The sequence below is a fragment of the Panthera pardus genome, unplaced genomic scaffold (genome assembly GCF_024362965.1).
Source record: "Panthera pardus isolate Hobbes unplaced genomic scaffold, ASM2436296v1 HiC_scaffold_10, whole genome shotgun sequence".
In the NCBI taxonomy this organism is placed as follows: Eukaryota; Metazoa; Chordata; class Mammalia; order Carnivora; family Felidae; genus Panthera; species Panthera pardus.
In genome coordinates, this window is record NW_026526655.1 from 89545936 (window position 1) to 89572992 (window position 27057).

The window sequence follows — 27057 nt, forward strand, 5'->3', positions numbered from 1 at the left end:
GGTATGAAGGAGATGAATGCTGATGATTACATTTTTTGTCTCATTATATCATGTGTCCATGCTGTAGTTGTTTCTCATTAGCAGCAATAATTAGAAACTAATAATGATACAAAAATGTGTTCCTGAGGCATAATTCTTTTGCTAAAGAGAAGATCGATTTTTTCCAACTTTATTGAAGTATAGTTGACATACAGCTGTGTAACATATAGCTGTGTGACATATAGCTGTGTAACATGTCTACACATGATACACTTTAGATATTGCAACATGAGTGCCACCATAGTGTTAGGAATCCCTCTGTCACTTCACCTAATTACCATTTCTTTCTTGCGGTGATAACATTTAAGCTCTACTCTCTTAGCAACTTTCAAGTATGTAGTATTTTACCTAAAATCACCATGCTGTGACTTAGATCCTCAGAATTTATTTGTCTTCTTACTGGAAGTTTGTATTCTTTAACCAACATCTCCCCATTTCTCTCACCCCTCGTACCTGGCAACCACCATTCTACTGTCTGTTTCTATGAGTTTGACTTTTTTGATATTCTACATATAGGTGATAATCACATAGTATTCATCCTTCTCTGACTTACTTCACTTAGTATAATGTTCTCAAGGACCATCCATGTTGTTGTAAATGGCAGAATTTCATTATTTCTCATGGCTGAATAATATTCCATTGTGTGTGTATATGTGTGTATAATGTATAATATATTATATATGTACATAATATATAAAACATATAATATGCATATATATTATATACTATAAAATATACATATGTGTAAATACATACATATAAATTGACACATGCATGTAAACACAGATACATATACATATACTTATATATATGTGTATGTACGTCACATCTTCTTTATTCATCCATTGATGGACATTTAGGTTATTTTCATATCTTGGCTGTTGTGAATAAAGCTGTCATAAACATGGGAGTGAAGATATCTATCTTTCTCATCATGTTTTTATTTCCTTTGGATAAATACCCAGAAGCAAGATTGCTGGTTCATATGTTGGTTCTATTTTTAATCTTTTAAGGAACCTCCATACTGGTTTTCATAGTGTATATACATTCCTACTGACAATGAACAAAGTTTTCCTTTTCTCAAATCCTTGTCAACACTTGTTATCTCTGGTGTTTTTGATGATAGATATTCTAACAGATGTAAGGTGATATCTCACTGATTTTAATTTGCGTTTCCCTGATTATTGTTGATGTTGAACATTTTTTGATGTACTTGTTGGTCATTTGTATGTCTTCTTTGGAAAAATGTCTATTCAGTTCCTCTGCCCATTTTTAAATCAATTTATTTTTGGTTTTTGTTATTGATTTGTATGTGATTTCTTTATATATTTTCAATGTAACCTGTTATCAGATATATAAATTACAAATATTTTCTCCCATTCCATATGTTGCCTTTTAATTGTGTTGATTGTTTCTTTTGCCGCACAGAAAGAAACCTTTTACTTTGATATAGTTCTGCTTATTTTTGCCTTTATTGCTTGTGTTTTTTCTGTAATATCTAAAAAAATCATTACCATGACCTTAAAGGAGACTTTTGTTGATGTTTTCTTTGAGGAATTTTATAATTTCAGTTATTACATTTAAGTAGTAAAGAACAGAACTACCTAAGTATTAAGGTAGACCATGACTGAGGTACCTGGGTGGTTAGGTTGGTTAAGCGTTGGACTCTTGATCTCAGCTCAGGATATGATCTCACAGTTCATGAGATCGAGCCTGGTGTGAGGTTCCATGATGACAGCATGGAGCCTGCTTGGGATTCTCTATCTCCCCTCTCTTTTCTGCCCCTCCCTTGCTTGTACTCTTTCCCAAATAAATGAACATTTTAAAAAAAGGTAGACCATGACTGACTAATTTTATATTTATACATATAGTTGACAAGGGATGACAAGGTCCCTTCAACCTCAGACTGACTCTCTTGAGTAGGGTTCTGAGTCTCAATTTAGCATCAACACAAAGACTGAATGATTGATTAGGGATGCTGTCCTTGCTCATAGAAGGAGATGTCTGGTATGTGTGATACACATTTCTTTTTTTTTTTAATTTTTTTTAATGTTTATTATTTTTGAGAGAGAGAGAGAGCAAGCCTGGAAGGGGCAGAGAGAGAGGGAGACACAGAATCGGAATCAGGCTCCAGGCTCTGACCTGTCACCACAGAGCCCAATGCGGGGCTCGAACTCACAGACCGTGAGATCATGACCTGAGCTGTAGTCAGCCACCCAACCGACATAGCCACCCAGGCACCCCTGTGATACACATTTCTAATCCCTGACATAAAGTATGATAAAAAATAATACACTACCTTATTAATTATATACTTACTATGAAACTAAATTATAAGAAGAGGAAAGTAGTAGTTTTTAATATAAAGTAAACAAACATGACAATAGCTCTATAACAGTAAATGATTTCCAATAAAATCCATATTAAATTACATAAAGTGACTACTGTCTTCTTCATTGTTTTTTTCTTCTTCTTTTTTCTTTCTTTTTTTTTCTTTTGTAGTTTCTACTGAAATTAAATTTGCTTACCAGGCAACTAAGCATATGACTGCATCTTAGAAACAAAGCTATTTATAAAGAGTTTGAACAAAACTTTAATTGAATTGCTCTAGGATTGTAACAATCAAGAATGTGGTCAATTTGAATTTAAATTATTCAGATATGTATTCAAATAAACATGTTGTATATGAAACTTTCTGAATATTTTTAAAAATCCATTTTGTTTTCAAAAATATTCTAAAATAAAACCACTTTAAAGGTTTATATTTGGAGCATGGTCAGATTCCTATTATTATTTTTCTTAGATTCGAGAACAAATGAAATACTAAAATATATTGGAACAACTAAAAGAAGGAAATAAAGATCATTAAAAGAATTAAAAAGCAGGATTATGAGGAAAGGTGAAATTGATTAACAAAAATTATAGAACCTGGAATTCAGAAGTTATGTAAGAGAAGTCTCCAGGCAGATAAAAGAAATATGCGTAGGCAATGACACTCTTGATTTTCACCAAAGTCATTCTGACAGTATAAGCTGGTTATTTGATTATCAAGAAAGAATTTTCTGATTATATGAATGTTTAGCTGTACTGTAGTATTCTAAGATATGTGTAGCTTATTCTTTCCCAAAATTCATTTTAAAAAATCAGATTATGACACCAGATATTTTCCGCCAGTTGCAAATAAATTAGATAACCTGCTGTTCACAAAAACTGAGGGAAAGAGAGGGATGCATTTAGAATTATCTAGATTTTCTATACTACCTGCGTATCTGCTATTTTTTCATTTTACTGTAAACTGAGATATTGAGATATTCAGTGTGAATTTTTTAACCATTAATCTACTATAGAACACTACATTTAAATTTATAGAAATTTAAAGTTGAAACTAAGTGAAGTTGAAAGCCATACATATAAAATTCTAATTCTGTTTTTTTTTTTTTTGTCTTGGTGTTTAGATGAAGAACCTTTTCTAATTCTTGCTGATCATCATGAAATAAGGAAAATTAGCACTGATGGCTCCAACTACACACTCTTAAAACAGGTATGATATTCTCATGATGATTTCATATTTAATATGGGTACTCCAGATATGCATTAGAACTGTAGAAATATCTCACAATTAGAATTTATGAAGCACTTGCTCATGGATACATGTATGTTTGTATAGGAGATTACGCTAAATTTTATTTTGCTTGAATTGTCAAAGGGGTGTTCCAAACATGTTACATCACACCATATCTAAGAATGTAAAAAATATAAGATAGAATTAATGGAAGGGAAAAACTGTCGCAAGAATCGCTAGATTAGAGAAAGCATAAAATTATCTTTTAAAGTATTTTGTATTTCCCCCTTGGAATTTTAAAAATTAATACCTTTTCCAGAATTTTAAGTTTTAATTCATAGAACTAAGAAATAAAACAGGACTGACGATCTCTAGCCTTTCAAATTTAGAATTAATAAGGGGGTGAAAGTATAATTGTAATCGAGCCATGATTCAAAGGTTCTAAGGCACATATTTTTAGTTCTGCCGCCTTTATCCTCAACCTGTCCACTTCAAGAGAATCTGAGTTGATCTGTTTTGATGTTTGAGTCCTATTGTCAGGGTTTATTTATATATGTTATTTAAGATGAAAGTTATGGTTTCCATTTTATGATAGGATAGAAAACTGAATTGCTCACCTCAACTTTTTATTTCTCCCAGTCTGCAGTGGAAATAGCATAAAATCAAATCATTAAAACTACAGTGATTACTACATGGACTAGAGAAATCACATGCAGTTAGTTATAGCATATTTTTGGTTGTCAGGAGAAATAGCTTCTTTGGCAAGATTCAGTTTGTATCTGTTCTGCTGCAAATGTCTTTTTGCCCCAGACTGTACAGTAGTGACATAAATATGTGAAAGCACTGTCTACAACAAGTGTGCCAAAAATAAGGATATTTCTTGTTCTTGTAGTGTGGTTAAGCCAGCATTATGCATAGACAAAGAAGGCCATTCATGTGGTGATTTTTAGCAACATAAAGAATACCTGAACTATTTTTGCCACCTATTGATGGGTTCCTCTATTGCTCTTGTCAGTTTCAATCATTTTTCTTATGAGTCTCATTTTAAGTACAAATATTCATTAGAAACTGTGATAGTGACTTTTCCTGACAGTTAGATTTTCCAGTTTTCCTCTAAGCCACAGATTGAAAATGAAAATTTCACGTGAAAATCCAGATTTCTGGCTACTCATGAAAATAAATAGAAAGACATAGCAATGCTGAGCTCACATCCTTGAATGTCCACAATCCAAATTGTATGGCAGTTGACACTTTGATATAGAGGCCATGCTCTCCAATTCACAGGAGTCCTCAGACTTCCTGTGTGCTTACAACATGTCTCCTCATTCATGAATGTCTGTGAGGTTTAGATTTTTGTTCTTGAGATTGGAGTGTGCCACCGACATTCACTGTATCACACTGCCTCTCTCTAATGGTGAACCCTACAGAGATTGGGAAATATAAAAATATTTCCATGTTGTTTATAGAGACTAAACAGAAATCTATTTAAAATATAAGAATTAGACAGCTATCTCTTTAAGAGATGAATAATATAAGAGAAATAATTCCAGAGAAAAAGTTTTAGTATTTATAACTATGCTAAAATGGAAAAGTGTTTGCTGCCCAAATGTTTTTCTATATTATTTAACTTAATTCTTTTCTTCCACGCAGTCTAATTTTAAGCTTATAACAAAATTAGCAAATGTTGAAAATTATCTTTTTCTTTTGGAGTTGGTCTCCATACCCCCTCTAAGCCTCTCTATACCTTCCAAGTTAGATGTGCCAGTCCTTGTATGGCCCCTGCAAAAGGAACAGGCTTATTTTCTTTTTACTAGGTTGTTTTTGTGTATTTGTTTACCATTTCTTCCTTTTAGACTCTGCTATCATAAAGGGAAAAAGTTCTCTCTTTAGGACAGTCTGTTTATAAGCTCAGTTGAACTAATAACTAAAATAGCAACAATATTTATTGACTTCACGGAAGACTATTACAGAGCTTCAGTGACATCCCCTTGCTTTATTTTCCAATCCTGTGACTCAGGACATTTCTACTGGTATCCCTTTTGTTGTCTTCATAGCTAATATGTTATCAGAGATTGTTCTTAATGGAGCAAAATGATTTTTTCCTGTATGCATCATTTAAGTATTTCATATACCCAAACCACTTTAATGCACACTTTCAGATAGCAATTTTTTCCTCGTGGTATCTTTTTTGACCATTGCCATCACTAGTACCTAAGTGGGGATGACTTCCAGATAGTTTTCTTAGTGTAGTGTTTAAGAAAATGAAAAGGGAGTGAGAAAGATAAGGATGCTCATAAGGACTCTGAACATCTGTCTTTTGAAAGCATTTATTAATGTGACCACTGAGTAAGGAAATAGATACCCAAAAAACTAGAGACAAGCCTTACATCCAGTTTTGCCTGCAGTCTGTTTGGAATATATCATTTCTGTCAGGAAAGATATTTTTAACTGCATTTCATTACAGCATTATAGAAATTTTCAAGGAGTTCTAGGCAGTAGAAACATTTTTTTTCCTCAGAGATTTCTGTCTACATGTGCAGAATGAAGTAGAAAACGGAAGTAATTATATCTCCATATTTTCTCTCAGTCAAAATAAGTGAAAAAACATCCTTGTCTTAAATGTGAGAGGATTGTGTGTGTGTGTGTGTGTGTGTGTGTGTGTGTGTAGGTTATTAGGAAGAACGATTTACCCTAATATCTTGAATTTGATTCTCTTTGTTGTAGTCCATACAATCTCATGAAGCTTTACAGTGAAAAATTTTAACAGGTCGTAGATTTTTTTTTTTACCCTATGTATTCTAAAATGTAGTTTTAGGTAGGCCGGCTATAATTTAAATCCATACACCACATACATAAAGAAAATGTACTTATACTTTAATAACATGGATGTTAGAAATTAAATGCATTAATCAAATATTAATTTTATTAATTTAAGTGCATTTCTCAAGTAGCTTTCCAATGCTATCCACTTCAATCTCTGCAGTGGCTTTTATTCCAGTAAAATTGTGTAGAGAAACAAAACACAATTTCCTAAATTAATCATCTTGAACCAAAGGGTGCAGATCTTCAGCTATAGAAATGAAAGAAGCAAATAGGATTTTGATGAAACCAATTTTCAGCTCTGAAACCACTGAAATGGCTTTAGTGTTTAGACATTAGTTTGCCCATGCCCTTGACTTTTTTAATGTTCCTTGCATATGATTCTGAGAAGAGAGAATTGCAAAGTTTTCTGTGGGGATTAAAGGGTAAAGCTGTAGAAAAATGACCAGCTTAGATAGATATGTCAGAATTCAGAGCTTCAGTTCCTCTGCATTTATAGCTTTCATTTAATTATAGTTGAATTGCTAAATTTGGAATTGAATTTTCATTATATAAATTGATTATTGTAAAAAAAGGAATAGGATAATTCTGCCATGACTGGGTAAATCTTTCCTAAAGTTAGTGACAAGATTCTGTCTACCTTTTCTCTGTAAAACTCCAATTCATCCATCTGAATTGCAGGCCATCACAGAACCCTAACCCACTTACCATATTCCTCTGGTGTTAAAAACACTTGAACAGAAAGGATATTACAAACTCTATTGAAGTGCATTTATTAAACTTTCTACAAAACTTGGGCTATACTCAATTTATATTTTATTTTATTTTTTAATTTTTATTTTAATGTTCACTTATTTTTGAGAGAGAGAGACATACAGAGTGCGAGTAGGGGAGGAGCAGAGAGAGCGGGAGACGCAGTACCCGAAGCAAGCTCCAGGCTCTGAGCTGTCAGCATAGAGCCCGACGTGGGGCTGGAATTCACAAACTGTGAGATCATGACCTGAGCCAAAGTTGGACACTCAACCAACTGAGCCACCCAGGCGACCCAATGCTCAATTTATATTTTAAAACTTTGATTTTGCATGGACAACTTCCTAGATATGCATGCTGAAGTGCATTTAATTAAGGGGAATCCTCCAAGTTTTAGCTTGTGAATTAATATTTAACAAATCTTTTGAATCTGTGACTGAATTTTTTAAGCAGTTATTTTTTATTAGTAATGTCAGGAAGAAGTATACTTGTGTTCATTCATCTGGGCTTAGTGAGAAATTTACAGAATCGTGTTTACTTTTGTCTCTTATTTATGGCCAAAGGAATCCAATTTCCAAGGAGTTAGCCCATTTCAGATTAACTTTATAATCTCGGGCAAAGGAAAGAGATTGCTCATGTTAAGCCAAATACATAGCTAAGCATAAGATGTGAACCTGTGATTTTAATGCCATGACCACTAGACTTTGGCCCTGCTGTGAGAAGAAAAAAAAAAATGAGCATTTGCCAGAACCTTTTCTGAATTGCTTCTATAACTAGGCCATCGTTAGTCTTGTAGATCATTGGAAAGAAAGAAAATTATGAACAATAATAATGTAGCCTGGGCCTGAGTCTTAAGAAAGACTATATAAATCTAATGCAGTGTCATTATCTAATTCTAAATTTGGGAAATGGATCTGGAAGCTGAATTCAGATGTGGTAATTATCATCTTTCCTTTCCCTCCTCCCCAAACCAAACAGCGCATCTCCCTCAGGGTGCTATTCCTTAACCTATAGGACTACAGCTACTCATAAATGACCCCCAAAACAATTTGAGACTTAATCACAATTTTAGGATAAATATATACATATAATTTTACAACAGATATAAAGATATGGCAATGATCTCTTAGGGCTTTGCCAAGTGTCTATAGTGTCAATTTTTTTCAATTTTTTATTAAATTCTAGCTAGTTAACATATAGCATAATTTTGATTTTGGCAGAAATCAAAATTTGGTAGAATTTAGTGATTTATCACTTGTGTATAATACACAGTGCTCAACACAGGTGCCCTCCTTAATATCCATCACTTATTTAGCCCATCCCCCACCCACTTCCCCTCCATCATATATTTTTAATATATAATATTTATAAATTAATAGACTATCCAAGCCTTAAAATGAGTTAACACAATGGAAATCCTGATCCAAGTTTTGTTAGTCCATCAGGGTAGTAACATATGAGCCTTAACAAAAGGTCAGAATTAAATTAGCCCCTCAGCAATTATTTGAATTATTCAGCACCTAAGAAGATTCCAGGATCCTGATGTACAATTGTTAAATCAGTCAAAAAGGCACAAGTATCAAACCAAAAAACTGGGGCATCCAGAAATCCATCAGTTGAATTCATGTTAAGTTTTGTTACTTGTTAAAAAAATGCATAACCAAGAGTCTGAAGGCAGGCATATCCTCATATATCCATGTAGGATAAAAACATGTTAGCTACTCAGTTCCTCTTTGGTCAAATACTCACCTAAGGTTATAACTTGTAAATTCTAATATGGCACTATGTTGGCTAGAGGGTCTCAAGAAGAAAAAAACCCAACAACCACAACCACAACAACAACAACAACAACAAGGCAGCTAATTTATGTTGTTGACAAAAAATATTTTGGACAAATTGGTTTCTAAACCTTCTTTTCTGACTTTCATCAGATGACTATCTGAAGCTCATCTTAAATCTTCTGTGATCTTCTGTTGCAAATTTAGGTGTATGCTCTTTTCTGGTTACTCTACAGAACATACAATAATGACATTAAATTCAGATTTATTTAACATTAACCTAAAGTGAGAGTCTTTCATTTTACTATATATATATATATATATATATATATATATATATATATATATATATTTTTTTTTTTTTTTTAACCCACAACAGGGGCTAATCTTTATAAGCATTCCAAAAATTTTGAAACCTACTTGGAAAATATTTTCAAATAAATTTTACAACATCTTAAATGTGTGGTATAGAGAAATGTAAAGATAAGATGCTTTTAAAAAGAATTGGTCACAAATGCTATTCATTGTCATAACTATAACTGTCTAGGTTCAAAGGGAGATAGTGATTCTTACAAACTCCTAAGACATTTAAAAATAATTTCTATTAACTATTGTTCAAACATATCCTTTTTTATTTTTAGGGATTAAACAATGTTATTGCTATAGACTTTGATTACAGAGAAGAATTCATCTATTGGATTGATTCTAGCCGACCCAATGGCAGCCGCATAAATAGAATGTGTTTAAATGGAAGTGATATTAAGGTAACTAGATGTTACAATGATGGGATTATTGAATATTTTATTGGTATAGCTGACTTGAATAGAAAATGTTATTTGATGGTAATGATACAAATCATAAAATGCATTAGGTTGGTTTGAATTTCACATTTGTACAGTGCAAGTTAATACATACTTTAAATATGAAATATGAGGCTTTTTAATCCGTATGTTTCATTATAACACTGTTACTTGCAATAAGATAAAAATAAAACTGACTAAATAACATTCGGAACCTTATTCACAGCCCTAGAAATTGTGAGGGATGCTTTTGGCTTGAATGATTAGTGCCTGAGTTTCAATTGTATTGACTTATATAAAAGGGGAAAGTTGAGTCTGAGAATTTATGATTGAAAAAAATTAATTACTAGACTGTAGATTGAAATTACAGCGCTATTAAAATTAACCTCCTATATTGGAAATAATTGAATGCATTTTTATAAAAATCATGAATGTTCTGATTAGACAGTATCATAATTAAATACATATCACATTCTAGATATGAGCTACTTGGCTCCTTTTCTGTGTTATGTTGAGTTTTAAAATAAAATTATTTGCACTGTATATATGCAGTAAAATATATTATAAAGACACTTCAATTCAAGTATTATAGAACCCATCAATTGCCTTAACTTTTTTGTAACCATCTATAATATCATACAGAAATTTTATTGGGAGCAATCAATTTCAAAAATATTAATAAAATCTTAAAATGTGTATATGCAGTGCCAGAGCAACCATTAGGTTGGGCTCAGGTGATTTGTAATGACTGTATTTATGTATAAACTTTATTTATGTATTTATATATAAACTGATAGTTTATAAATATCAGTATGTGGCATAGATAAGGAAATGGATTTTTCTTTTTTAATTCTTTGAAAATGTATATAAAAACTATAAAACTAACATTACCCAAGCTTGATCATATTTTTATAAGACATTTAAAATTTTAATTACCTTTATATGTTTTGAATATACTTTAATATTTTAAAGGATTAACTAATATCTTGCCACCACTAACCTATTACTACTTTAAATAATGTCATAATATAGGGTAACAAATGAATCTTTTTTTCCTATTGGGATTACTAATTCACTGATTTTCTTATTAGTGATTTTCTAATTCACTAATTCACGGATGACAATGTAAATTTTCAGCCATGCCAAATTTGTAAAATTGGAATATGGGAGAAAGAAGAAAAGATGTCTTGCAATTCAATACAGTAGATCGATACCATTGGTTGCTGAAAATGACCATGTTGTCATATGTATATGTGTATATATCTATATCTATATCTATATCAGAAATTAAAAACATACAGATTTCTCAAATTTATTGCCTTTAAGTGTTGGAGCAAAGGCAACGACTGTGGTAGTCCAAATATGGATGATATAATTCCTGTACCACTTTAGGGTAAGACATAAAAGATCTAGATATAGATTTAGATATCTTCACTATTGATAACATTAGTGAAAGGATAAGTATAAACTTTCATTATTGTTTTATTTCCTCTAATTATATGACCATTGGCTTCTGTACAGCCCCAACTTTCAGTTTCTCATTTCACAGAATCCTGAAAAAACTGAGGACTCAGAAATAGTAATCATATAGACCAAGAATCTTGAGTTATTTTATATGCATCATATTTGTACATACAAAGCTTATGTTCTTATTATAGTTGATATTGTAATGGGTTAGAATCAAGCACAGCAGTTGTATGAATTTTACTTCCTTTGGTTAGGTTAAAATAGTGTATGTTCTCAAATGTACATTTTCTGTCTTGTTGTAGATAATTTAAATAGAGCATAACCAGTTGGGAGACTGGAGAATGCTATTGGTATCTCCCCAAAATCTGTTAAAGGTTAATAACATCAATAATTCTGTGTGTATGTATCTGTATGTGATAGTTTTGCCCCTAATTTTTAGAAGACAAGTATAACAAAAATGTGCAACTCTGCAACTGTCCAACAGTTTTTTATTTTGGTGTTTACTTCTTAAATCCATATGTAATTTTCAGGGACTGATTACATATTAGGTAATTTCTCACATCACAAACAAGTAATTTTATTAGGGTAAATTTGTTCTATGTCTTATGCTTATCTAAATTCCGTTTCTAATGTTTAAATAGAATTCTATAATCTCTGTAAAAATCAAGAAACAATTACTCGGTGCTTATTGTAGGTATTTACATTGTTAACCTTTTAAATTCTTATTTTGTTAGGTAGTGCATAACACAGCTGTTCCCAACGCACTTGCTGTCGATTGGATTGGAAAAAACCTCTATTGGTCTGACACAGAAAAAAGGATCATTGAAGTATCCAAGCTCAATGGCTTGTACCCTACTATACTCGTTAGCAAAAAGCTGAAGTTCCCCAGGGACCTGTCTTTAGATCCTCGAGCTGGGTTTGTAACATTGAGAATCTTAAATTAAAGATTGAAACTGTGGGTTACATTCAGTGTGGTAAATCTCATTCTGTAGGTTTTAACATGAAAACCAATATAAAATGTAATGTGTGGACATTCTTATTGAGAAGTCAAAAATAGAAATGTGACTCTCACAGTGAGAAAGAAAAACATTTGAAATGATGAGATTTAACAGCAGGTATTTTTAAAAGTTTTAAACAACTATTTTTCTAAGTAATCTAAATATATCAGAAATTAAAACATACAGATTTCTCAAATTTATTGCCTTTAAGTGTTGGAGCAAAGGCAACGACTGTGGTAGTCCAAATATGTATGATGTAATTCCTGTACCACTTTAGGGCAAGACACATAAGTAGTATCCATGGATAATAAGTAACCAGGTGCATTATCTGTGCACTCAAAAAGGATAGTATAGTGGAAATATTGAGAACGATTCATACTGGAGCTGTGTGTCAGTTGCATTTCATTGTGAGAAAGGAGAGCAAGTCATTGTAAGGATTAAAGCCAGCAAGCTGGAGATTCCAGGTGAGGGATGAACACACATTAAGGTGTCAGAGCTTAGGTGTCAAAGTTAGGTGTATGCCTGCTAAAGTTTTATGGATTATGACCATTATCATTCACTTTTAATTATGTTTTTTTGGTAGTTAGAGAAGGCATGCCTTTCCTTTTTTTTCTTTTTTTGCACTATAATTTAGAGTGATTATATACTCCAAAATGATCTCTGTAGAAGTTCAACCTACTCAACATGCCTGTTAAAATAGCAAATGTAGAGAAAATTTTATTTTTAAAAATAGGACACATTCACAGTAACAAGTGTTATAACTGTAGTGCTCTAAATTTTCTGCTATATAAATTAATTTTACTTAATACTTTCATGAAATCACTGCTTGTATCATAACATATTCAACAATTAGACATTGCTTCTTGCTAATAGGTTGTATCTATGTTTTTTGGTCCTTTATATTCATATTTGGCAATGTGATCATATCAAAGTATATTTTATATCTTAAGTTTAAACACTTTGGGTAGAAGCAGTACCTAATAGGAGAAGCCTTGTACTGTAGATACTCTCCTGTTTCCAAGGTAATGTGCAACTTTTAACTTTTTGCTGTATAATTATGTACCACTTTTTAACTCTTAAAGTATTTTCTTTTCCATAGCAACAGAAAATTCAAAAGAATGTCAATTCCATTTTAATCGAAACAGAATCACAAGAGAGTCTGTTTTTAATATGTTTCAGGAAATAATGACCAGATGTAATAAGTTTGACTATTATCATCATTCATTCATAAGAATGTGAATACTTTAATTCCTTCAATATTTTATCAGAAGATATTTATTTTAGCATGTTCAAAACATTGCCTTTTTCTTCAAAATCAGTATGGCTGACTTAGTTTTTCCTTTCATACTCTTTAGGATGCTTCATATTAAACAAACATTACCTGTAGGTCATAAAGGTTTGGGGAATTTACTTGTTATAAAACAAAAATGTCCTAGCCTAGTGAACATAGCTGAGTCTAGCTTTAAGTTTTATTTCTCCCAGTTACAGGTATTATTACCCTGTAAACCAAAGGCAGCCTTAAGTTGTCGTTAACATAAACCCATCCATCAAAAGTGTCAGTCAAAACGGTGAAGTACTAAATTATTGTAAATGTTATGAAAGACTCCATTGATTTCAATTTTGGATAATATTTTATTATGATATGGATATGCCACATTATAACAAAAAGAAACAGATAAAAATGGTATCTTCTTATTAAACAATTAAAGCTACCTATTTTAACACGTAAAATTTAATGACACCTTTTTGTTCATTCTGTTTTTCTCATTCCCCAGAGTGAGACAATAGGACAACTTAGATTTTAGTTTTTATGAGACTAGCTTCAGGGTGAAGTTTCCATAACTGTCTAAATTATTGTGTAATTCTGCTTCAAAATATATCAACTTATATTGTAATATTATGTAATAAAAATCCCCTTGTACCTTTCCACATCAGAATAACATTGCAATTTATGCATGTTTTGAATTTGCCAATACTACTGGCCGCTGTTTCCTGGAGAAATGTGATTTCTGTCCTGATATTTAGTGAGGAATAAGGCAAGGATTTGTTTAAAGGAGAGTAAAGATCACTGGACTAATGTAATGAAGTAACTCATGATCGTGAGGTCTGTGAATTCAAGCCCTGCGTCAGGCTCTGTGCTGACACCTCAAAGCCTGGAGCCTGCTTTGGATTCTGTGTCTTCCTCTCTTTCTGCCCCTCCCCATTCCTGCTCTCTCTCTCTCTCTCTCTCTCTCTCTGTCTCTCTCAATAATAAATAAATATTTATTATTTAAAATATTTTTAATATTTAAAATAATATTTAAAATATTTTTATATTTTAAATATTTAAAATATATTTAAAAATATTTAAAATATTTAAAATATTTAAAATAATATTTAAAATAATATTTAAAATAATATTTAAAATATTTATTATATTAAAAATATTATATTTTTTAAATAGTATCCCAATGGTCACAATATCAATTTGGATATGGTAGTTACTAAGCAAGAATGGTAAAGAAGATACAAGTAGACAGATCAATCATCTTCCTGATTGTTATATTGAAATTCAGCTGAGATCCAATTATCCTAATCATTCTGTTGTCTGGTTTAGTTTGAGAATTACTGTTTTAATTTATCATAAGTTTGGGGCAATTAATATTATTTACATCAATATTTATAAGAGTTGTTTATGCAGAAAAAAATACACACACACATACACATTTTAAAGTAGAATAGAAAATATAATATTAAAGCCATACTGAGCATTATTATATCTTTTTGGATGATTAACAAGTTATTTCAGGTAATCACATAGCAAAAGACCATTATGATAGACAATAAAGTGAATGTGTGATATGACTAGTTAACAGAAAATTAATGTACCCATTCATTTATTCAACTCACATTTCTTTAACATTTAGTGTACATCTGGCAGTGCTCTAGGTAGGAGTATAAAAATAAAAGGCACAGTGCTATCTCCAGGTGTTTCATGGTTCAGTGGGTAGGTAAATAAATAATTATAATACAATGCAGTTTTTTTTAAGTTTATAAAAATGGGGGGGGTGGGGGAAATAGAAAATGTTTTTATCTCAACTGGAATCAGAGAACCTTCCTGGATAAAACTAGTGGAGTAAGAATTAGCCAGTGATGCAGTGCCCTTCAGAGCAGGAGGTATTTCAGGCCAAAAGAATAAGTAAGCTCTCTGGGAAAGCAAAGAGGACTTTAAAGAACTTGTGATTGGAAGAGATTATTGCCAATGTAGGTAACGATAGTGAAAATAAATTTGCCAAGGACGCATTTTATGCTTCTGTATCTTGCCTTATGTCATTCTTTCTTCGTAGAATGCCCTTCTTATTTTCCTCTAGTTGGAATAACTTTCTGTTTTTCCAACAAGAGCAGAAAATATCTGTTCCTATGTGAAACTTTCCCCAGTTCTGACTAAGAAGACCCCACATATTGAACACATTCCATTATATGACTTTAAAATTTTTTTAATTTATTTTTTGAGGTATAATTGACATAAAATATTAGATTAATTTCAGGTGTATATATGACTATTATTGGTATAAATATTTATCTCTCCATCTAGAAAATGAGTTCTTTTAGCAAAAGGGCCATGGCTTGATCATTTTTTGTGCCTAATACAGAAGTTGTTAAATTCACCGCAAAAGGAAATAATAAATGGGCAACTGGATGTACACAGCAAATAGGGTTATAGCTACAGGGACATTTTACCTGCATCATTACCCAAACCAATACATCAGTATGTAAATAACCTGCATGTTTCAAGGACAAGAGTCATAAGGGAACTTTTGTTGTAAGGGAAGGAAAGGTATATCAGGAATGAAAACTCAGTTTCTGATTTCTGTGGGGAAACAAATATTTTATTAAAATAAACAGCCACATTAAACCATCCTTTCCCTACCAATTTTTAAGCCTATATTCCTATATTTAGTCAAAATATACAGGAAATGAATATAAAAAAATTATAATTCAAATAAGAAACAATTGCAGTTGGAAGAATTGTCTCTGGTATATTCCCTAAATTTTGGGGGGAAAACAGTAAAAACTGAGCAGACTTCTACTTTAATTTGTTTTAAAGAAATGTAGTATATTTCATTAAACTATAAAAGACATCCTCAGGAACCACAGAAGTCTGTTGTTATGGTTACAGCTGGCACTGTTGTGTAGTTCACACTTTGTTATAACTTACAGAGTAGATATTATTTGGGGCTGAGGTTTTTCAGATGTGATCTTAGGTAAACATTACCTACTATATGGGTGAGATTTAGAACTCCTCTTTTGACACTTTCACTGAAGTTTTCATTTTTCAGCTTTAATTATTTAAAAAAATTTTGTACTCAGCTAGTTTTTAAGAAGTTGAATTTCAGGTGTTGAAAATACCAGTACACTAGTACAGACTTATTGAAAAACTTGAAAAAAAAAGTATAGTAATAGGGCTTAAGTATGGAAAAGGAAATGAAATTTAGCCATCGGAAGGTAGCTACCCATAAGAGAGAAATCCTGTGTCTGTGAAGACGCATTTATACCTGAATACAGTTAAACTATACTTTTCTTCCATGCAATAGAATATACTCTTTTGGTTGATAAGTACTTAAATAAAAAAATCATGTAATAACACAAAATCCAGAAAAATCATGTAATACTATACACACAATCTGGATGCAACAGTTAACCTATTAACCAAACACAATAACCTATTAATAACCTATTAAATAAAACCAATATACAGAAAGTGTACACATTTATATGATATATATTACATATCTAGTACAGATGAATAATAATAATGTTTGCTAAACACTCCATGCTTATCAGTTTTCTAAATTTTTCCCTATAATTATTAGGGAACTAATATTATTATTTTTCTTTTCAACATGTGAGTAAATACAGGCTCACGTAGGCTAATTAAAGTGTCCTGACTCACATAGCTAGTAATATGTGGACCTGAAATTTGAACCCAATTAATCTGTTTCTAGAATTCATTTCCTTAAGACTCTGCATAGTTCTGCTTAGAGAAAAAGTTAGTTTATAAATCTAGAGACCTGAGCCCTTGTTTCAACTGTATCATAGTAGACTATGACAACACACATAATCTTATATGGTCTCAGTTTATCAGTAAAATGAAGGTATTAGGCTACATTATCTTTAAGACCTGTTACAGCATTAAAATCATCAGTTTAGTTATACTTTGTTCTAAAATCTGAAAAAGATAAAGATTATTCTTATCTTAAGCTGGCTATGAAAATAAGATTTATGTTTCAAAGAACTATCAGTGAGCACGAGATTTCTTTCATGCTTTCTTCCATCTAAGTAAAATTATTATTCCCTCTTTTGTGCCTCCATAGTAAAATAGTTTTATCATAATATTGTTTTCATTTGTTTTACATCTACCACCATTGTATTCACTGAGAGATTTTTAAACACAAAAATCATATCTGTTTATCTCGGTGTTCTAATTCTAAGAAGTATCTGGTACATAATATTGCCTCAACAAATTATTGTTTCAAAATATGTTCTCAATCTACTTAAAAATGGTTCTGGGCTGGGGTGCCTGGGTGGCTCAGTCATTTGAGCCTTTGACTCTTGATCTTGGCTCAGGTCATGATCCCAGGGTTGTGTAATTGAGCCCCTCATAGGACTTTGTGCAGAGCGTGGAGCCTGCTTGGGATTCTCCCTCTCCCTCATGCTCTCTCTCTCTCTCAGGAAAAAAAAAAAAAAATGCTCTTGGGTTTATTACACTTGTTACACCTGCTGACTTATTGAGGTAGATTCTCTGATCTGATTAGGAGACCTGAGAATCTACATCATTACTGCTTTGGGGGTTCCTATGTTTACAATATATACATTGCTCAATTATACATGCAATAAAAAAAAAAAGTAATTCTATAGGACAGAAAAGCTAAAACACAGTTTCCCAAAGTTTGTTTCCTGTTTTCTATTTACTAGGAAAATAAATGCTATCACCCAAGACTATGTGATAAAGAAAGGGACACTATAGTTCCGAGAGAATCACTATGTCAGATTAAAGCATATTAAAGGCCCTCACGATAAAAAAGATGATGCTTACTTTGTTTAAAAAAGCATTTAACAATCTTGTAACCATCTTGAAAAATGTGAAGTAACATTGATCAGGGAAGAATTTGTGGATAATAGAAGGGCAAAGCAAATTATGTCTGAATGAGAAGATCTATATAATTGAAGGGGAAGGAGAAGGGTCAGTGATCTCATGGAAACAGAGAAGTGAAAATGTGGGACTGTAAATAATCCAACTTGAGCTGAACGGACACATTTTTAAATATATATTTTTAATGTTTATTTATTTTGAGAGAGAGAGAGAGAGAGTGCAAGCAAAGGAGAGGCAGAGAGAGAGGGAAAGAGAATCTCAAGCAGGCTCCACAGTGTCAGCACAGAGCCCAACGCGGGGCTTGAACTCACTAATCGTGAGATCATGACCTGAGCCGAAATCAAGAATCAGGTGCTTAACCATCTGAGCCACCCAGATGCCCTAGAACTGACACATTTTTTAATGGTTGGGAGAACTGGAAGAAGTGTGTTTGTGCCTAAAAAAGGAGAGTTTGAATGGCAAGGACAGGATTTTAGGATGAGAGCTGTTAGAGAGTTTTCTGGGACTGATGTAACAGATGTTAGACTCCATGAAATGTGCTCTTCCTATTCTTGGCATCTTGGTTCAAGGTGGTGATAAGACTAGCCAAAAAGAAAAAAAAAAATTCAGATTACAAATAAAAATTGTAAATTGCTATTATATGGATGTCTGACCTTTTGGAATTTGTAATTTACTTAATGACTTCAAAAACATTATTATTCACATTCAGTAGTTTGCAATACTTTGTTGATAACATTTGATGGAGCAAACTTTTCTTTTTTTTTTCTCTCTTTTTTTTTTTTTTTTTTTTTTTACTTTTGGTATGTTTTTTAATTATAATGCAAACACATGTAGAGTAAATAGCTAAATAGAAATATGAATACTGCCTCTAATTAAGTCCAAATTGGCATGTTCTTTTTAATGTTACAGAAGTTATTACAATACTGCTTTAAATTTTTATTTGCTTATATTTAGTCTCAAAAACATCATGGTTGTATAGAAGCCCAAATATATTTGGTCATATCTAACATGGTTGAGAGAAGCTGGCATATGATATCATCTATTAGGGAAAAAAAAAATTGCTATGTTAGTGTTACCAAGATTCAGAGTCAGTAAGGCAAGGAGGAATGTTCTGATTTCAATGAGATAAACTGTCTTTGCATTTTTACTTCTTTCTGATTCAGTTTCTTCCCCTTTATCTATACTGCCATTATCTCCAGCAAGACAGCAAGGTGTACCTCCATAAATTTACTAGAAAGAAACATATTGTGTGGTTTTCTAGACACAATGTGTTTGTTGACATATGTTTGCTTTATAAATAAAAATATAATAATTCAAGATTTAAATAACTTAAAATAATTCAAGATTTAAGAAGTACACTTAATCCATTTCTGAAAGGCTTGATATCTAGTATTATTCGATGATTTGAGGTTTTCAATTTGTGCAAAACTACATAGATATACATAAGCATTGGCTAGCAATTCCAGTATCATCTTATACAAACTTGACTGTTGTATTTCCAGATTCAAATTTGCTTTTAAATTCTCACTCTCAGAGCTCTCTGTGAATCTCAGCTCTTGAATCTACTTTTCATTTAGTCCTTACCAGATAGATACAAATTTCTCATTTTAACTGCCCTGCTTAATTAGGACTCTTCATGATATTTTTGCTAGTAAAGAACTTTTAAAAAATCTTTATAATCCATTATCCCCTGCCTTTATGCAGAACACCCCAAAATGATTGTCAGCACAAAAATGCCCATATTTCTTACAATTATCATTTATGTTACCCCAGTATCTGATAAATGGTTTTCCCTCAAAACTTTTATTTTGTTATAGTGTGTGGTTAAAATGTCTACACATAACTATCACTGTCAGAATGTATGAGAAAAAGTTTTCTTTAAGAAAAGTTTGATTTTAAACTGAATATGCCAGTTATAAACCATATAGAATAATTTTCATACCATATTATTTTAATTATACATTCTCCAAATTTGAAGAATTAATTGTCCATGGTTCTACACTTACTAAAAAGAAAAGAATGGATCTGGGGCAACTAATTGGGTTAGTAAGTTTCAGTTTTAGTGTTGGAATGTGAAAAGGACATTAAAGATCCTCTAACTCATATCTTGAATTATAGAGAGAAGGAACATATTCAAAACGTAAAGTGACTTTTTCCACTATGATAAAAAATAATGGGTTTAATTAAATAGAAATTCCTCAGTAATTCCTATCACTTAAATAGTATTTACATTTTATGGGATGCAATATTTATGTTTACCTCAATTAGTTTTAGTAGCAATATAATTTTCTTCCTTTTATTGTTTTTTTCCCTACTACCTGAAATACCCTACTCTAGAACTTCTAATAACATAATTGAAATCAATGTTGTCCAACATATGATTATCTAGCACTTGAAATGTGGCTAGTATGACTGAGGAACAATTCAGTCTACTTAATTTTATATGATTTTAATGAACTTAAATGTAAAGAGTCACAATTAGCTAAAGGCTACCACACTGAACAATGCATATTCAGGAAAATATAAAGTACTCCTCCATAAATCATTTTGAATTTTTCACTGGTAATGAGCCAAAAGAAAAAAGTATATATCTAGATAGTGTTATTCCTCCAACATTACAGATGCGTTTTGAAGCCTTACCTCTGTTAGTTTTAGAGATCTGTACCTTGTTAACACTTGCAGATATATTATATGTTATATAATATACATATAGGGGTTTGTGTGCTATAGGAAACATGTTTAAAATTATATGGATATTTCAAAGTGTACTATATGTTTAATAAAAATCATAAGAAAAGCTTGCATTAAGGTATGCTTCTTAGAAGTTACAGTTCTTAGAGATACCAAGAATTAACTAGGGAATAGCTGAGAAAATAAGTGAAATATCATATGATGTTTTACTCCCTGAGTGTCTGTAAACAAAATTGTTATTGATTTTTTTTTCCTAGGTATTTGTATTGGATTGATTGCTGTGAGTATCCTCACATTGGCCGTGTTGGAATGGATGGAACCAATCAGAGTGTTGTCATAGAAACCAAGATTTCCAGACCTATGGCACTAACTATAGATTATGTCAACCGTAGACTCTACTGGGCTGATGAAAATCATATTGAATTTAGCAACATGGATGGATCTCATAGACACACAGGTTGGTCCAGTAGCACAAATGACTCAGTATTTTATCAGTACGTACATTATTCATTTAGAAAATATGTACACACTTATGTATTCATTATATATAATTTTTCTCATTAAATTAATTTTGTAACTTAAGATTACATGATCATGTTCCTTTATGACAATATTGGTAAATAAGAATTAGATATATTTACTCAGAACTTCTGTAATCATGTATAAAAGTCATTGGCAATATTTTCTCTAATTGTACCTTTCAAAGTAGTTTTTACAGTAAATGAACAATTTTTTTCTTAGTTAATATATACATACAATCTTAAGGGATTGAGATAGAAGGTTATATGCCTGTAAACATAAGATTATTATTGCAATCTGGTAGGGCTAAGTTTTTTAAAAATACCAAATAAGAGTATAGTTCTCGAAAGACACTGAAGTAATAGCATTTAAAAGTTATCAATTCTACTGCATACATGATCAAATTTATTGTTATCTAATCAACAATGGCCACTAAAATTAAACTGGAAAACAGCCATCAAATTACAGTAACATACAGGACATTATTTGAATATGAATGAATATAAAATTCTACAGATACTTTATTTTTCTATTTTTTATAACTCTGAGTAGATTAAAAAACTCAATATAAAGGATATGAATGAAGGAATTAGATATGAGGAAAGTAACACTGGAATTAGGGATGACGGGGAGGTCTTAAAGAAAAATAGCTGAGGATGAGGGAATTCATAAGAGCAATGGAGAAGGACATGATGACAAAGACAGAGATGACAGAGATGTAACAGAAACCACAAATAATTCCAGTGAACACTCAAAATACTTTAGGGGTTTAAAGATGACACTTTTCCCAGAATGAAGAAGATAATTTTTTATTTATTTTTTATTTTTATATTTTAATATACATCCAAGTTAGTTAGCATATAGTGCAACAATAATTTCAGGAGTAGATTCCTTAGTGCCCCTTACCCTTTTAGCCCATCCACCCTCCACAACCCCTCCAGCAACCCTCTGTTCTCCATATTTAAGAGTCTCTTATGTTTTGTCCCCCTCCCTGTTTATTATTTTTGCTTCCCTTCCCTTATGTTCATCTGTTTTTGTCTCTTAAAGTACTCATATGAGTGAAATCATATGATATTTGTCTTTCTCTGACTAATTTCACTTAGTATAATACCCTCTAGTTCCATCCACATAGTTGCAAATGGAAAGAATCATTCTTTTTGATTGCCGGGTAATACTCCATTGTATATACATACCATATCTTCTTTATCAACCTATCTGCCAATGGACATTTGAGTTATTTCCATACTTTGCCTGTTGTTGATAATGCTGCTATAAACATTGGGGTGCATGTGCCCCTTAAAAACAGCACACCTGTATCCCTTGGATAAATACCTAGTAGTGCAATTGCTGGGTAATAGGGTAGTTCTACTTTAATTTTTTGAGGAACCTCCATACTGTTTTCCAGAGTGGCTGCACCAGTTTGCATTCCCACCAGCAATGCAAAAGAGATCCCCTTTCTCCGCATCCTCACCAACATCTGTTGTTGCCTGAGTTGTTAATGTGAGCCATTCTGACAGGTGTGAGGTGGTATCTCATTGTGGTTTTGATTTGTATTTCCCTGATGATGAGTGATGTGGAGCATTTTTTCATGTGTCGGTTGGCCATCTGGATGTCTTCTTTGGAGAAGTGTCTGTCCATGTCCTCTGCCCATTTCTTCACTGGATTATTTGTTTTTTTGGGTGTTGAGTTTGATAAGTTCTTTACAGATTTTGGATACTAACCCTTTATCTGATATGTCGTTTGCAGATATCTTCTCCCATTCTGTCAGTTGCCTTTTAGTTTTGTGGATTGTTTCCTTTGCTGTGCAGAAGCTTTTTACTTTGATGAGGTTCCAATAGTTCATTTTTGCTTTTGTTTCCCTTGCCTCCGGAGACATGTTGAGTAAGAAAGTACAGCAGCCAAGGTCAAAGAGGTTTTTGCCTGCTTTCTCCTTGAGGATTTTGATGGTTTCCTGTCTTACATTTAGGTCTTTCATCCATTTTGAGTTTATTTTTGTGTACGGTGTAAGGAAGTGGTCCAGGTCCACTCTTCTGCATGTTGCTGTCCAGTTTTCCAGCACTGCTTGCTGAAGAGACTGTCTTTATTCCATTGGATATTCTTTCCTGTTTTGTCAAAGATTAGTTGGCCATATGTTTGTGGACCCATTTCTGGGTTCTCTATGCTGTTCCATTGATCTGAGTGTCTGTTCTTGTGCCAGTACCATACTGTCTTGATGATTGAAGACAGTTTGAAGTCAGGGAAGACAAATGGCTTTTTATTGATGGCTTTTTATTCATCTTTATTGAACTAACATCACCTTTGTCATTAGGTGTTTTTATCTTCAAATAGTAAGAGGGACCTATCTTCACAGAGAGGTCCCAAAGAAAGCCCACCCAGTAGCATGGTTTAGCTTATCAGGCTGCTTTCTTCTCTGGCAGTAAGCTTAGAACAACACCCTGGGTGGAGGGAAATGGGAGGAGATGATAAGAGAGGATTATTGATAATCTTATTGCCAGGTGAGACCTTGCAAATGTGTGCCAGTGTGCAGTCCTCAGAAGGATCAAGTCACAGAGTTTAAAAGTAAATGAATAAGTAAACAAATAAAAACAAAGGAGACAAAAGTCACTGAAGTCATACCACTTAATTATTTGCCTAAGTTCTTCTCAGTTGATGTTTAAACAAATATATTATTCTAACTATCATAGCTGACAGAAAGCTTTTTGAGGTGCTTTTTTAAGGGTAAGAACATTGAGGTATCACAAGTGTAGTTGGATGAGTCACTTATTTAGGTGTTGGCAATGCAATTATAGAGATAAAGAAACTCATCAGGATGCAATTTGAGTGAAGAATTATTTAAAGATGACTTTAGGATTTTAATTACAGCAAAAGTAATGTTGACAAATCAGAATCACACTTAGCATTCAGCAGTTATATCTTCTCCAAAGAATCAATAATGAAATGTTCTGCAACATTCTCAGATGATATAATTGAAAGTTTTATTGTGGTAATCAGTATTTTCCCCATGTAACTAGGAACCCATTTATTTTTAGCATCTATATAAAGCTCTAGGTTGTTGTGAATGTCTTACTTTCTACTAAAACTGTTCACTGTACAATATTATTTAAACAAGTTTTGGTCAGATAAGTGAATATTGAAAACATATATTTCGGCATCAAATATTTGCCTATTTGCATTGGAGACTTCGTGTTTGAACACAAATTGTAGTTAAAAATGTTGTCTGTTAGAAACTATTGATTCCATCTCCGATTCATTATTAAAAATGATGTCAGATATGTGGGTGACTAATGCTTTGAAAACTTAATACAAAATTAAATATGTATAAATGAAACGTCTTTCAATCATGGTAGTCATGGTGACTTTGGGTAGAAGGACATATATAGCAGGGAGAAATAGCACTATATTTATTAGAGTAAAATATTTGGCTGAAAGATACCCAGGTATGATGTTATCAACATTTTAAAATTTGATTTTGAAAATACTTGGAGGCTCCAGGGGAGAAAAAGAAAGTAAAAGAGTTGATGCCATCAGAAGTATTTTCTCCTGAAGGCTTTCTCAGAAAGACTAATGAAAAATTCATTAAGCATCTTATCAGGCATCTGCCAATAACTGAATGTAAGCCAACAATTACCTAGTAGTTACTAATGAGCTACTCATTGTAGGCAGCCTAAATTATGCTAATTCCACAGTCAGTGGAAAAAGAGGCATTCATTTGTCATGTTTGTGAAGGGGAGTAGCATTTTTATATTTCTCGCACTTTCCTGGTAAAGACATAGAGAATGCTGTGGTTTCTTGATTGTGTATTTGGAGGTGGAAAATGAGACTTTGACATCAATAGTAACTTTCCCATTAGTTTGGTCACTGATCTCTTTTCTTATTCTCTTAACTAGACTAGTGTTATTGTTCTCATTTATTCTTAGAGAGTGGGACCAAAGCTTATTAAGAGTGGGATATGTCAATCATGACAAAGTAATTTGAGAATATGAAAGATATATGAGAAATTTCAGAATTTTGGCTTCCATTTGATAAGCCAAATCTTAATAATGGAGAAAAATTAAACCCTGGCAGGTTTTTTTTTTCCTCCAAACATATTCTTATTTAACCGTTCAGTAACTTCATACATGAAACATTACTTAATTATTACTTATCCAGCCTAAGAAATTCTAAAAATTCGGAATTCTATGCCCTAAATAATAGATCTGATTACCTCCATGGTATATGTGACTTACAATTTGCTTAAGAATTTCCATCTATCTTTCTCTGCTATCTCCTCTACCCCAACCCACCTTCCTACCAGTCTAAACACCACATTGCAAAATTAAATAAAAAATAAACAGTCAATTTGCCAGCTTAGGCACATCTAGATGCAATCTTAGTCTTGTGAACCTCTTCCTAATGTCTCTGTATATCATTTTTCTGGTATTTACTATAATAATTATATATTGATATGGTTTAATAAAATGATGCCATAGAATATTATATATGCTCCTGGATGACTGAGTAAGTTTTATTTAAATCAAATTTTCATTAGTTCATTTTTTTTTTTTTTTAGTTTTTTGATTTCTTCCCTTTCGATCTGCCCATTCAGTCATTCATGTATTCATTCAACAAATATTGATGGCTCTTTCGATGCCATGCCTTATGCTAGGCTCTCAAGTTACAAAGATGAATAAATTTGTGGTTTTAAAGCACTTGTAATAATGGAAAATGCTGATATGCAAGTAAAAACATAAATTAGATTGGGGTTAGAGGAATATGCAAAATATTTTGAAAATGCATGGAGTAGTAAGAAAGCTATTGCTGAAGTAAGGGAATCTTTGAGAAATGTGAGATATTGGTACAAGTTCTCCATATGGCAAAATGTATAAAGGATTCTTTACACAGAGGGAACAGCATGTGCAAAGATGTAATAGAGTCTTGAAGCAGCATGGGGTTTATACAATTTGGCCATGACTAGAAGTTATATAAGAGGGAGATAATGTCACTAGATGAACATGGGCAAATTTAGGACAGATTGTGACAGACCTTGTATGCTAAATAATTTGGAATTTATTCTCTAGGTCATAGGGAGCCATTGATGGTGTTTAGCTGAAAGAGTGCTGTCATTAAACTTGACAACAGTATGGAAAATGAAAGACCCTAGAAAAGCAACCAATTTAGAGGCTGTTAAAATATTTTAGGAGAAAATACTTGAAGTGATTATAGCTGTGGGAATGGGGATAAAGTATTACATTCAAAAGTTAATTGGATAAAAAACAGGAGAGAGATGCATCTGTAAGCCTAAAATAGCAGAAATATTGGTGGTCAAGGTGCAAATATTAAGTGAATATTTTATATTATGCACTTATCTAGGGAAAAAGAACTTCTAATTTTGATGACATTAGTATCACATATATTTGTCCATTTTACAAGGAATTTAATAAGTACCAAATTAGGCATAACTTAGAGATTCTTCTTGAAAAGCTCTGCTTTGATGAGAGGTACATTAACTTTAACAAAAGGG

At 32.2% G+C, this 27057-nt stretch overlaps 1 protein-coding gene across 4 annotated transcripts in view; it reads left to right on the forward strand.

Moving 5' to 3' along the window:
- The window catches only part of LRP1B (LDL receptor related protein 1B), a 1871086-nt gene that overhangs the window by 1610617 nt on the left and 233412 nt on the right, over positions 1-27057 (forward strand). For all 4 annotated transcript variants that reach the window (XM_053909160.1, XM_053909154.1, XM_053909157.1 and 1 more), the window contains exons 57-60: positions 3495-3580; positions 9591-9713; positions 11951-12132; positions 21296-21495. In XM_053909160.1, the coding sequence (XP_053765135.1) occupies positions 3495-3580; positions 9591-9713; positions 11951-12132; positions 21296-21495 (591 nt within the window). The remainder of the gene's footprint in view (positions 1-3494; positions 3581-9590; positions 9714-11950; positions 12133-21295; positions 21496-27057) is intronic.